The sequence below is a fragment of the Epinephelus lanceolatus genome, chromosome 12, assembly GCF_041903045.1.
Source record: "Epinephelus lanceolatus isolate andai-2023 chromosome 12, ASM4190304v1, whole genome shotgun sequence".
Classification (NCBI taxonomy): Eukaryota; Metazoa; Chordata; class Actinopteri; order Perciformes; family Serranidae; genus Epinephelus; species Epinephelus lanceolatus.
In genome coordinates this window covers 14,332,249-14,345,720 of record NC_135745.1, presented here as the reverse complement: position 1 = coordinate 14,345,720, position 13,472 = coordinate 14,332,249, and the positions used below count along the sequence as shown (strand labels likewise).

The following is a 13,472-nucleotide window of genomic DNA, read 5'->3' as shown; positions in this document are numbered from 1 at the left end:
TGCAGTGGAAACACTGGGGTCGAGGTACCATGTCTGAAGGGTTACTTTGGTTCCAAAGGTACCATACCGAAAATGTTTGGTGAAAACTGGCCTTAACTGACCCACGGCCTATAGACGGTGGTCCAGCAGGAACATTTTGACTGATTGCAACACAAACTTTTCATAAAGACTGACAGCTCAGGGAAACAACTAGCCTGGCTCCATCCAAATTGAGAAAAAGAAAAACAATACAAGGGTCTAAAGTGGCATAATAAACAAGTTGAGGTTTGCATCTTTAACCTGAATAGAGCAAGAAATGTAAAATGGACACAAGTTTTTTTGGTAGGTGTTGCAACCTACTCTTCTTTTCTTCACTTTAGGTTTCTGTTTTCATTTCTCTGACAATATTTATTGTCTCAGCTCTCTTTTCATAGCTTTCTAGCTGTTGCCCACAGTGCATATCATTTAGAATATGACAGCAATAACCTAGAGGGTATATTTGACTTTATGGGTCCCACAACATCGTTGCGGGGTAGCTGTTATAACTGCACAGCCCTCATTGGTGTGTTGTCATTTAAAATATGGCTGAAATACCCACAGGGGTGTTCTGTACTATGCTTATGGTTATGCGGCTCGGTATGAGATGCGTGTTTATAGTTTGGTTTAGTTTGCCATTTTTGCATCGTGCTCCATTTTGCATTTTCTTTGAAATGGGATTTGAACGGGGGGCACAGAGAATCTAATACAGGGACACTGCCGCACCAACAGCCTCTCTCCTCGGGGAAATCATTGTCAGCATGGTTGTTCCAGCTCTGAATACTGCTGCTCTGTTGTTGGCATCCTCAGAGAACAATTTCTAAATGAAGTTACCGTATGATGCCGGGATACTGTTTCATCTTTTTCTCGTGCTCTCAGAATAATACATCCTCTCCTTCCCAAACATGAAGGATGAAGGATAAGACGCCTGTAGTCTCCAAAATCAACTCTTTTTGTTGGAATGAACATGACAGAAATTTTGCGATCTAAGCAGATCACTTGACAGGAAGAACAATAGAGAGCCGACGTTAAACCGTTCTGTTTCTATGGTGAGAAAACCGCATTCAAAATCTCTAATATTGCTACTAATTTAAAATCCAGCCTTGGAACAGAGAATTTCTCAACAGTCTGTTATGTGGCTCACCTCACATGTCTACAATTGGCAGGTTTTTGAAAAACAAACTCATATCTTTGTTTTTCAAATGCCTTTTATGAACACTATTTCCCATAAGTCCCAGATATTCATGAGCAAATTGTTGGCTTGACAAAAGAAGTGAGTCCATGGCCATGTTTGTAGTGACAGCAGAGGACTGAACACTGTAGAAATCTTTAGACAAGAGTTTAAAGCTTTAAAATTGATTAAAACTGACTTTAGAGGAGAGTGTTGGGGAATTTTATGGATATAGACAAAACAAAATTATGTTGTAATAAGTACCCGCGCAGCTGCACTTGTATTCTTTTCATGGGAGCTGTAATTGTTGTTAAACTTTGTTAAAATCACAAGGTGAATCAAGGCCTGAACTTCTTACAGCACCTGCTACAGTGGATACAGATTTGTATGAACATGTTTCTGAGATAGATGAAAGAAATGCTGCATGAGATATTGCACTGAGTCTCAGAAGCAAGTGGAGAATGAAATGAGCAGGACTGCTGTATGACAGTATTAGATTTACTGGATTGTGTATTGTGGGAAAGTATTTCAGTCCATTCAATCACTGAATTAGCCATCAGAGGGCATTTCCAGCAAATTACTTATTTTATAAACTGTTTCTGGATTGAATAGGACAAAGTTAGTATGACCATGATGTCTAATCTATTAACTAAATTTCAAGATTGAAGGTAGCCTGATGATTTACTTATTAAACCCTGGCTCACTCCACAATTCTCTGTTGATTTGCCTCTTTTGTTTTCCTCTCTGCGGCCATCCTCTCCGTAAATCATACCTTTACCTCTGACTCCCACTTCCTGTCTCATCTGTCTCCTTTTCTTCTCCCTGCCGTCCAGCCTCCACTCAGGTGGTTTTCTCCTTCGACGTTGGTAACGGGCCACTGGAGGTTAGCGTGGAGTCGAGCGTCCCGCTGAACGACAACAGGTGGCATCGAGTCCGAGCTGAGCGGAACGTCAAGGAGGCGTCGCTTCGATTGGATGAACTCCCTGTTGCCACACAGGAGGCTCCTGCTGACGGACACTTCCACCTGCAGCTCAACAGCCAGCTGTTCATAGGTGAGGATGAGATTCATGTTAGCAGTTCCCTCATTAGTAGCAGCACTGGGGGCTTTGATGTCTCTTTGTCAACATCCTTCCAAACACAGACACTGTTGTATTTATAATAATAATACATGAGGTAGGTGGATATAACAGTATATACAGCATGCTTAGATTTATATTTGACAAATATTTACTTTAAAATATAGAGTGTATTCAAACTCCAAAGATCTATAATTTACTGGTAAAGTGGATGTTGCAGGGTTATTGCACAGGGATTGTTCCTGACACTATGTGATTGGTGTTCATCACAGTGAAGGCCTGTGGGAAGACAGTGTTTTGTGTCTGGTTGTTTTTGTGTACAGCGTTGGGAAGCGCCTGCCAAATCTGCAGTTTATTAAGTGTTTTTCTGTCCATGTTGGTAAGTGCCCAGTCATGACGGATGTCCCTTATTCCTTCTGCAGTTTGCTGTTCTATGGCATATGTCTTCATTATTTCTGTATGTGTGATTGATGCACCAGCAATTCAGGCAGCAGCGCTCTGTTTTGTGCATAACAATGAAGTCATGTTAAGTTGAATACCAATCAGCAGTGTTGGTCAGCTTTAATAGAGCTCTGTCACAGTTTTTATTATCGGAGGAACATAGTTGTGTGCACATTGTAATTTCAGATAAAGATACAGACAATAATCACCTTTGATTTATTGCAGTGAAGGTGCCACTCTCTGGTTTCACATAGGAGAACGGTCCAGCTCCTCTGCTTTGAAATCACAGCTGTCTCACACATGCTGCATGAGCTGCTATTGATTAAATGACACCAAGTGTTGCTAAATATGGAAGATGCCAGTCTGACACATTTATCAATAGGGGATCCAGCACCTTACCTCTCACTCCACAGCTTAACCTACTAGGGAAGCAGCAGCATGTAGAAATAAGTACCACAAAGTACAGACTTAGGCCCAATCCTATTTCATATTTCTACCCCTGCCTCTTGTTTTTTAGTGTCAACTTGGCCCCTGGGAGCAGAGCTACAAGGGGTTGTGGTTGAAAACTTCCCCTATGAAGTGGAACAGCCTTTCAAGACCCTGATACGTCATTGATATTATGCTAGTTTTTACATAAACTGACATGTCGAGTATTGCTGGGCATTGCAAAAATGCCATCTTCTGCAGTGATGATTTGTCTTGCATGGACTTACTTACTGGCTTACAATTTGTTCACAATTTAGGTTTTACTATCAATCAGTCAAGCAAGTCACCAAATTAAAAGAACACTGCTTCTCTACAAGTCAATTAGCGGTGCTCTGTAGGCTAATGTTGGCACAAATGTTAGAGGGGGGTAACCTGGAAATCTAGATGCCCCGCCCCTAGCAAATTTGAATTTGCTCTGCACGGGGATCTGGCCCCGACGAGCAGAGCCCGTTGAATCGCCACCGGACCAATCAGATCAGTCTATCTGACAGAGGCGGGCTCTGGGTGGGTGTAACATGATGACGACAGCGCTGCGCTGCAAGAGTCGAAAAGTAAACAGCCAAGATGGCAGCTGCCGAAGGACTGCGTCCATTCAATTTAGCTTTGGAAGAAACGCTAAGCCAACTACACCCTTCGCTTCCAGGAAGGCCGTTTTTGCTGTTTTGCCGATGGGATATGGCAAAAGCATAATATATCAGTTAGCCCCACTGGTCAGCAAACCAATGGGGCTTAGTGCAATGAATACGTCACCTTGTTTTTTGCTCTGATTGGCTATCGTGCTATCCAATTGTGTGTGGCAGCATTTAATATGCCTCAGTTAGTGCCACCCCTTGGGTAGGAAGGGTGTATCGGTGAGGGTCAGACTCAAAATCTTTCTCGATTTGAGTCTGGATTTCCAGGCTGGGGGGGGGGGGGGGGGGGGGGGGTAACAAGGTCAGCAACTTTGCTGCTGGACTTTGATTAAATTTCAGGCGTCATATGCCATCAAAGGGTGAGGAATGCGATGTGGAAGTATGTTAAATTTGGGACTGTCCTGCACAAATCAGCAAAAGCAATGTAACTCCAGCAGCTAACTGTTAGCTACCAAGACATCAGCATACTCAGTCTTTATTCTGTCATCCTTGTTGTAAAGAAAAGGACCATAATACATTGAATAGACATTAATCTAAGATATACCAACAGTTAGTGAAAATTGTATATCTTTACTAACAAAGAAAATACATGCATTTGCTGCTCATGCTGCCATCTTGCCAGTGATTTCTCATAACACTCGGTTTGAAGTGTGCCCCTGACAAACCTCCACTTGGAGGGCCATATAGCCCTAACACTTCACCCTACCCCTCTATTCCAACAAGAATCAGGACACCCTTTCCCTAGATGTGTATGTGCAAAGCAGAGGGGTAAGGGTGAAGTGGTAGAGGCAAGGGGTGTATTGGGATTGGGCCTTACTATACGTCTATCCTTAGAAAAATGCTAAAAATATTCTATCTTCTTTCACACGGGCTAATCTGTTATCGGCTAAATCCTGTTGTTTGATCAGCACTATTGAATATAAAAGGTGCCGAGTCGGCACATCTGTTCAATAAGGCTTCTACTGCCTCTTATCCACGGTTCCTCAGTGTGGACTGGGATCCACAGACACTATGGTTACCAAGTCTAATCTTCTCCTACAGAATCATCTTCTTAAGGGAAAACAAATAATCTGTTTCAAAGTCCTAAACTGCTATTGGCTAAATGCTGATCAGCATTTTGACTATGAAAGTGCTGAGTCGAGGGTTTCTGACCACTGAACAATAATCAATAGATAAATATAACAAAGCATGCACCAGGGAGCAGTGATATGTAGTGTAGTGTGGTGTGTGATGTGATTTCTTGCAGTGAGGGTCAGTAAATAATCTGTAAATGAAGCTGAACCTGTAATTGATTCATCAGGCAGTCATGTAATTAGCCACCAGCAAGCTGAGAGCCTCTAATCCTGCAGACCTGCCTATCTCAGCGTCATCAGTTCAATACCACAATCTGAATTCTCTGTGTGACCCTCACTTGAGCTACAGGGGAAAAAATAATGAAAATCTGCCATTTATTATCAGGTGTTATCATTCTGCAAATATTGTGTTTGTCACTGCACATCAGTAAACACACACTGCGGAGGGAAACCAACAAACAATAATGAGATTGGATGAAGGCAGCAGCAGCAGGGAAATCGAGGTGCATATTGATTGGCTGAATAATCCGCTCTGAGGTCACCAACATCAGCCTTAACCTGAATATATTTACCTCTGAATTATCAGTGCAATAAACTGGAGTAAGTTGCTTAGATGTATGTGTTGGGATGGAAATGTGCTTGTATTTATCCTCAGATTGGTTTGGTTTGGACTTTGGGCAGCATCAAGGTCAAGGTGTTTAATTTGGATTCTTGCAGCTGCTGATGTGCCCTTCAGCAGCACTATGCTCTGCCATAGTGTCCTTCAGTAAAACTCTGTTTGGAATGTGAAAATATTAAGGCACCATTACACTGTGTGAGTGACCGTGAACGCAAGAATAATTTAGGAGCAGCAGCCTGGTTTTGCTTGAAGAGACCAATTTGTAATTTAATTGCTAATTAGGCCTTTCATAAATATTTGCATACCCTCTTAAGCCCTGTTTGCACAGGACAAGTATTACCTGGGGACCTCTAGTAATTTGTAATAATTGGAGAGGTCTGCTATCTCAATCCCGTGCCAATCTGCCATACCCATAATTTGTCAAGTAAAAATTCTGCTGCAAATTACCTAGCATATTTCGCCAAACACAGAGGTCATTTGGCAATACTACTCCCCATTTCAATATCATATGATGGAGTCTGCGTTAGAAGGCTTATCTTACTACATAACATGGAGTCCCACCCCACACAGAAATTAAACCATGTCCCCTCGCACGTCCAGTGTCTGGTTTTGTTCATTGCTACCACGTTGCTCTTGTTGTTCAGAAAGTGTAAGAGGGGGTTAATTTCAGTAAATTCAAGTAAGGGGTAATTTCTAAATCATATGAGGTCCCCTTTTAATACTATTCCCCTGTGAATAGGGCTTTAGTTGAGATAGGATGGTACATAGCCTGTACATAAAAATGGACGACATGACAGCTCTCCAAAAGTGAAGCCAAAACATTTCTATCACCACTGGTGGCTGGCTGCACTAGAGATTATAAACCCCGCCCCTTCGATATCAGTGGAAGGGACATAGTCCAAACAAAACAATCAAAGTACATGTCAAATCATTTTTTCCCAAAGATGGTCACTGCCATTTTACACAGTTGTCAGTGCGCTGATGTATGTTCAAGTGTTCATTTTTCTGACAAGATTGGTTTTAGCTAGTTTTGGTGCTATAAAAAGGGGGTTTGACGACATGATTGAGAGGTGTGTGTGTGTGTGTGTGTGTGTGTGTGCGTGCCAATCAGTGTGCTCACAATCAACAGCGCTGCTCGTGATTGTTTGGATGAGTGCATGGACGGGAACTCAATACAGCAGAGGTCTCCAATAGACGTCACAGCTGCACAAGATTGCGCCTGACATATCTGGGAAATAATTTTTGTACAGTGGCCGAAAGTGAAGACACATTGTCCATCTTTATGCAGTCATTGGCTGGTACAAGCTTGTGTAAGCACACTTAATATTTTGTTACACAGGAAGAAAACATACTGAATTTTGATGTAAGAATACAAAGAAATTTATATTCTTTTGGGCATATATTGCTAAAAAGGTGCAGAATATGGCCGTGTTTGTGATCTAAAAGGGTTAAAAATGCATTTTTCATTTCATCTCGATTTTAAGTACAAGCTCACAGAGCATCGAGCATGGCTGTGGACTCGTGTCTGGTTTAATTAGGCCCTGCCTAAAAGGCTAATGACCATGTCTTTCAAATTCAGCTGCCCCATTTGTAACAGCAGCTTCAGTAGTATCAAAACCTAAGAAGATATATCTTCTCTCTCTGCAGGGCCACAGGAGGCATTATCACCGAAAAAAAAAGCTTGATGTGTTTAAGCAAATGTTTTCATTTCTATGTTTGGGGCTTGGTGTTTGACGGCTAGCTCTGCAGGATTGCTATGCACATATACAATATCTTAGTGTGTGCAGTACATTCATGAGCACACAATCCCTCCCTGCAGACATGCAGCACTGTGAAGGCAGAGTATTGAGTCATTTGGATTCACAGGCGTCAGCGTTGGCTTGTCTAAATTCATGAACCATCCTACCACACGCATTGTATTTATGAGTCTTGATTTGTAAAGCAAACTATTCCATTGTTTGAATCATAAGCTGCTGTGTTGGATTGTACAAAGTCATAAGCCATATCTCAATGTACACACTGTATTTATGAGCCATAATCCTGCCTTGCTTTATAAGGCACTGAATCCCATTGTTTTGATTAATAAGCCGTGTTATTGCCTCGCAATGGTTTATAATCCAAAGCATTGTTCATTTTCCAATTCCTTTATTGCTGTTTGTATTGTGCTAAAAATCCATACGCAGCAGTTTTGAGTGAGCTCAGTGGTAAATGCAGAAATCACTTCCTTTGTGAAGCTTTAGAAGCAATTATTTTGCCTTGTTTGGAGAGTTAAGCTTCTGTATATTTGTACTGCATTGCCGTGTAGCAACTGATGTGCTCGACACAAAGTTTGCTGCTCTCTGCCACTGTGTGTAGACGAAGCACCCTCCTGTACGAGGATTTTAAGGATTCCTTTGATCTTCGCTTCACATATCCCTCGAAATGCAGCAGCGTTGACGTCAGATCATCCTGTAGTATATAATGTAAGCTGTATCTTGACAAGTGAAGGTTAGCTGGTAATCTGTGTTGACTGATGTTCTTTTTTTTCCCCCTCTAATCGTCTTTGCAGCGGCACAAAACACAGTTTACTCACGTAGTTTATTTGAAAAACTGCTGTGTCAAGGTATCTTTTCCATGATAGTGGAGGTTACATTAACTGGAAACAGTTTAGGGAAGACTGATATCACTATGTTTTCTACAAATGAGGGTGTAAACCCCTGGAACACAGACTGGGACTGGCCATCTGGACATTTGCTACCAGGCCACAAGGACACTTAAGCCTTGTTCAGACTGTCAGCCCAAATCTGTTTTTTTTTTTGGCCAGAGTGATTTTAAAAAGTCTGGGCAGCAAAAGCTCCTGAAATATAATTTTTGAAAATCACATCACAACTACATTTGATTTGACATGCACTTCCAACTGTATTTTCTATGGATGGGTTATATTGCGTTTTAGACACCCTGCCTGCTGAAATTGGATTTCAAAGTGTCTTTTGCATCACTAGCAATGTAACACACAACAACAACATCAAGTCCAGAGTGAGCAAAATCCATGGTGCTACTAGCAGAGCTCTATTTTACCACTCACAGTCCCCAAGTCTCAATGGGTTCAATTGGTTTTTGGTTAGATGTCTGAAATAAGGTCTGTGGTTAACACAAGCTTAAGAGATATTTACATTTTGTTCCACAACATTAAAAATGTCAGCAAATACCATACTCATGAATTTTGAAGCTTTTACATCTTAAAAAAGGCAGTTGCTAACAAGTGGCTACATGAGACTATAGAACATCATCACGCCGATCTGCACCGAACATGGCTTTACAGTCTTGTCGTGGTGGAGACGTTGGGTCATGCAACCGTAGTGTAGCTTTTTTATAGCCTAACGTTAGCTTTTTTCTTCGGGCGAATGCATTTACACTTCAATAATCATAACAGTGGTGTTCATTTGTGAAGATTATTTTGCTGAAAAAAAACATGAAAGTATCATAAACGTTTTTTGCCACAGTGCTTATTTTCAGCCAAGAAAAACAATGGAAAAATCCCATAGGCTTTTTTAATAAAGGAACCAGTGTGATGCTAAATTCTGCATTGGCCCACAGAAAAATGTCATACTTGGAGCACTCTAAGGAGGACAACATGGAGAATAAAAGTCCATGAATATATGCCGAAATAAATCGTCCTGTCTTCACAAATCCTTCACATCACAGTGGAGATCACCTCATATGTAAATAGTGTGTATTCTTATTCATTCTGATTGATGTACAGATACTGTATGTTCTTTGCAGCATCAGCAAGCATGCACTGTACTCTATGTACACTGTCTTTGATCATTGGTTTGATCTCTATCTCACACAGCAGATCGTCCTATAATGTTATTTGTATCATCAGACAATATCATGTTTTCATGTTGAGACTTTAATTCTCTTATCCCAGCTGAGGCTGCACTGTCAGATATGTGGTTGAACCTCTCACATCTCCTGAAGTTTGGATTCAACCTTTGTATGTTGTGCTTTTCCAAGCGTGATGTTGAGGCTCGCACATGCATCACCTTTGATGATTACTTTGATACTAATTGTTTTGTGTTCACACATGTGTTCAAATGTGCGTTAGTACACACTGTGCAGATTTCAAGTTGAGACACTAGAGGCTGTGCTGTTTGATATGATGTCTTTGGGGTCGTACTGATGCCTTTGGTCAGAGGTGAAGTTTATCTGCATTTGGATTCTTTGATGTTATCTTTGATCTCCACGTCATTACGCTCTTTTAAGTGTTTCCTGTAGGCAGTGTCTCCATTTGATGCACAGTGAGTGTTATCCATGTTGGAGCCGAAGAGCAGCTACCACTCTGATAGTGTGCCTGATAGGAGAGTTTGTTCTCTAATGACCTTCCTTTCCTCTGTTTTGTTACTTTGATCAGAGGTGGTGCTCCTCAGGGAGCTGTTTCTGGTCCCTTCTGGAATCACAACTTTTACGCATGCTGCCATGTTAACCTTTAAAGCAATGCCTAAAGTTTCCTCTGTTATTGCTATAGCAGTACAAAAGAGTTATTTCGGGTGAGTGAATGTCCTTTTAATTTCTGCATAGACAATGTTAGGTGGCAATTGGTGCACTTCCAGTTCTTGGATGGGGATGAAACTCCTGGTAGAATCACCAGGAAAAAGGATGAATATCTAGAAAATTAATAAGAAAAAAAAACCCAAAAGCTCTATACCTTTGTGCTTAAAAACCTAAGGAGAGAAGTCCTGACTCAGTAATTATTCCAGTAGATAACATCCAACCGAGTTTAAAATGATCTTCTGTGGGGTGCTACTGTATCTCTGAACCTGAAGTTTCCACTTTGTCAGATCTCACAACACATTTAACAGTTCACCAGTGCACTTTCAGATTCTTACTCAGTTTCAGATAAAAATGAGGCAGCGTTTTGTTCTCATTTACATGCTGAATTTGCGACAAACTGTAATTTACATCTCTCTTCTTGTTCCTAGCGAGATATTTAGAGCCATCTGTCTCAACAACCTGGTGGAAAAACATGATCTTATAAACAGTGTAAAAGAAATTAAAGCTGATAGCTGTAATTAAAAGCAGGGATTTATAGTAGTGAAAAATACCAGGGTAGTATAAAGTGTAATAAAATATCTCTGGTCAGAGGTTCTTTTAATTAGTGTCTTTAAATTTTAAGAATAAAGTGTTCACATGACATGACAGTCCCACAAGTGAGGCTAGATGCTACCTTTAAGATACCGGAATAAAGAGCTCTGGTGTTCTCCTACTGTTACAGCAGTTCACAGTTATTTAAGGACAACCCAGTTGGATACTGACATCCAGAGTTAGAGTTGATTCAGTGTTTGTAACCTTGGTATCTTGCTTTTGTTCACACCGAAGAGAATTGCCAGGACTTTTAAAGATTTTGAGAGGGGGCCAACTTTTTCACTAATTTCATCCAGCTCTTGTTGTCACAAGAGAACAAAACAAAGTGCAAAGTGTACTAAATGTTTGCACAGACATGAAACAGCATTATGTTTCAAGTGCTATTGTGGTTCAAAGTGTGGTGACTTGTGGGTAACTGTCTGATGTCTGCCATTTACAATTTTTAAAGGTGGCGTAAAATTAGATGTAATAGCTGGTATACATTTGCTGTAATTCTGACACTGATTAACAAAAGACATTTACATAAATGTCATAATACACATGTAAGGTCATATTATTAATGTGCATGTGAGAGCAGCCAGTGTGTCACCCCTATGAATGATTGCTTAAAGATTTCCGATTCCAGGCAGGAGAGTCTCTGTATTGGAGTCATTTAAAGTTTCCTGAATCTTATTATCTGAATGTTGAACAATGACTTTCAGTGGACTTAATAAGGATAAAAAATGACTCTTCATTGTGTTGTGTCAGAGGAAATGTTGAGGCAGGTTTCATATCCTGTGTTGCTTAGCTGGTTCAATAATTCATACGAGGCATATCGGAGAAGAGAGAGGAGGCTTGCAGGAGAGTCTAACAGCGCTCTGTGATTTATTGGTGTGAAAAGCTGCTGCTGCTGAACAATAGGAAGTTGTCAGCTTCAAACTCTGAGAGCAAAGAGCTGCCAGGTTTGTACTCTGAACACAATAACAGTTTCAATCTCTGATCTTTGTAAAAATGGGAGGTTGTATTGTTTGAAGCATGTGAACAATAGGTGACCATGTTACACCGCAGAGGGAATGTGCAATGCTGAATGCAGAGTTTTATCTTTTGTATCTGAAGTGTTGAACAATAAAGGCAGCGTGTGCTGTGTGTGCTGTCAGACAGGCAATCAGCCACTTATCCAGCGAGCAGCCAGCACGGCATTAGGCAGACGGACAGCTGATGAAACTTATGTCCCCAGTTCAGTTTTCCACCTACAGCTTGTTGCCTCATTGCTGTTTCATCGCTGTGTCACTTCATACGAAGAGTGTTGACAGTTTAGAGCTTCTGGGGGTGCAGAGGTGACATGTGGATCTGCTGTAGATGACGGGAGGAGGAGAAATAAGAAACTAGAGAGAAAGAAAACGGATTTGTCAATACACAGACAAGTGTGTTAAAATAGATCGTTGGCTTAAGACAGGAATATTTGTCACCACTCTGTAGGGCTGTACGAAATAGTTCAAAGCTTGAAGCTTCATTCATGACGTTGACATTCAAATTTGTAAATCAAAATTCAACTGCTGTGCAGCTTCTTTTTTTTAACATGTCTAATCATTCTGTTTAAACCTGGTATTTCTGCACAGTTGCGGTCAGGCTGGAGTAATGTTATTAGTATTTTAATATTTGTAGATTTAGATTCCATGCAATCCCAACATTTCCAATAACCCCAGAGCATTCTAAGTCCAAAAGTCAAAATTACAAAAGAAAAACATAGATGTAATAATTTCTAAAATTCACAACATGTTTTTATCGAATTAAATTTTCTACTTGTTTGTTGGTTTTTGGCTTTTCGAAAGCAACATTTCATTGGCCTGCTTCCTGAACACAAAAGGAGGCATGCACCACTATGAATGAGGTGGTCTAATTGCAGGCTAACAGCACCATTAATTACATTTATTCATTAAGGAAAGTTGATTCAATTATAAATAAAGACTGACTCATTTAGTCTGATGAATCACTTTATTCAAACTGAGGATTTTGTTTGAGGATTTTTTATTTTGTTTAGGGTGATGACGTCATAAATATGACAACAGACGTTTGAGACTCCATTCAAAAACCTTAACAGAAGCCTTTAATGTAAAAACTGACATTTGGTACAACCCTGCTACTTAAGTGTGGGAGCTCCGGAGTCAGCTGATTAATTTAATGTCTCAAATGTAAATGTTATGCTAATGTCATGCGCTGTTTATATGCTGTTAGGAGGCACAGCGTCCAGGCAGAAGGGCTTTCGGGGCTGTATTCGCTCCCTGCAGCTGAACGGCGTCACCCTGGACCTGGAGGAGAGGGCGAAGATCACACCCGGGGTTCGACCCGGCTGCCCGGGTCACTGCAGCAGCTATGGCTCACTGTGCCAGAACCAGGGTCGCTGTGTGGAGAGAGCCAACGGCTTCCACTGTGACTGCAGCCTGTCCGCATACACTGGAGTCTTCTGTCACACAGGTAAACACAAACAAAGACACACAAAAGTAAAGTTTTCCAGTGGCAGGTGAAGTTAGTGACTCCACCAGCTGCTTTGCTAGAAAAGCTTATGATAATTTTGTAGCAAATTAAAGCTGCATTCGTTATTTTTTTTCCCTTGAGGGTAGAACAAGACAGCAGATGAACAGCCAAGGCATATTATTGCCTTATGAAGTTGTTATGGGAAATACTTCAGAAAACAGCTGTTGATTCACATTTCCAAAAGACAGAGAGCCACACTAGAGTTCATTTAGAGTTTTGTTTCTGTGCACCTGATCAGTGTGAGTCCAATAATCACCCTCCTTTTAGCTCTGTTTTTGTCTCCACCAGTTGTTTCTTTGGTACAAGACGCTTGACTTTCAT

The 13,472-nt window shown here is 40.9% G+C and overlaps 1 protein-coding gene across 1 annotated transcript in view; it reads left to right on the top strand.

The window, feature by feature from the left end:
• Positions 1–13,472, top strand: part of LOC117272198 (contactin-associated protein-like 4) — a 153,501-nt gene that overhangs the window by 115,587 nt on the left and 24,442 nt on the right. The window contains exons 17-18 of the mRNA XM_033650981.2: positions 2,020–2,238; positions 12,852–13,091. Coding sequence (XP_033506872.2) covers positions 2,020–2,238; positions 12,852–13,091 — 459 coding nt within the window. The remainder of the gene's footprint in view (positions 1–2,019; positions 2,239–12,851; positions 13,092–13,472) is intronic.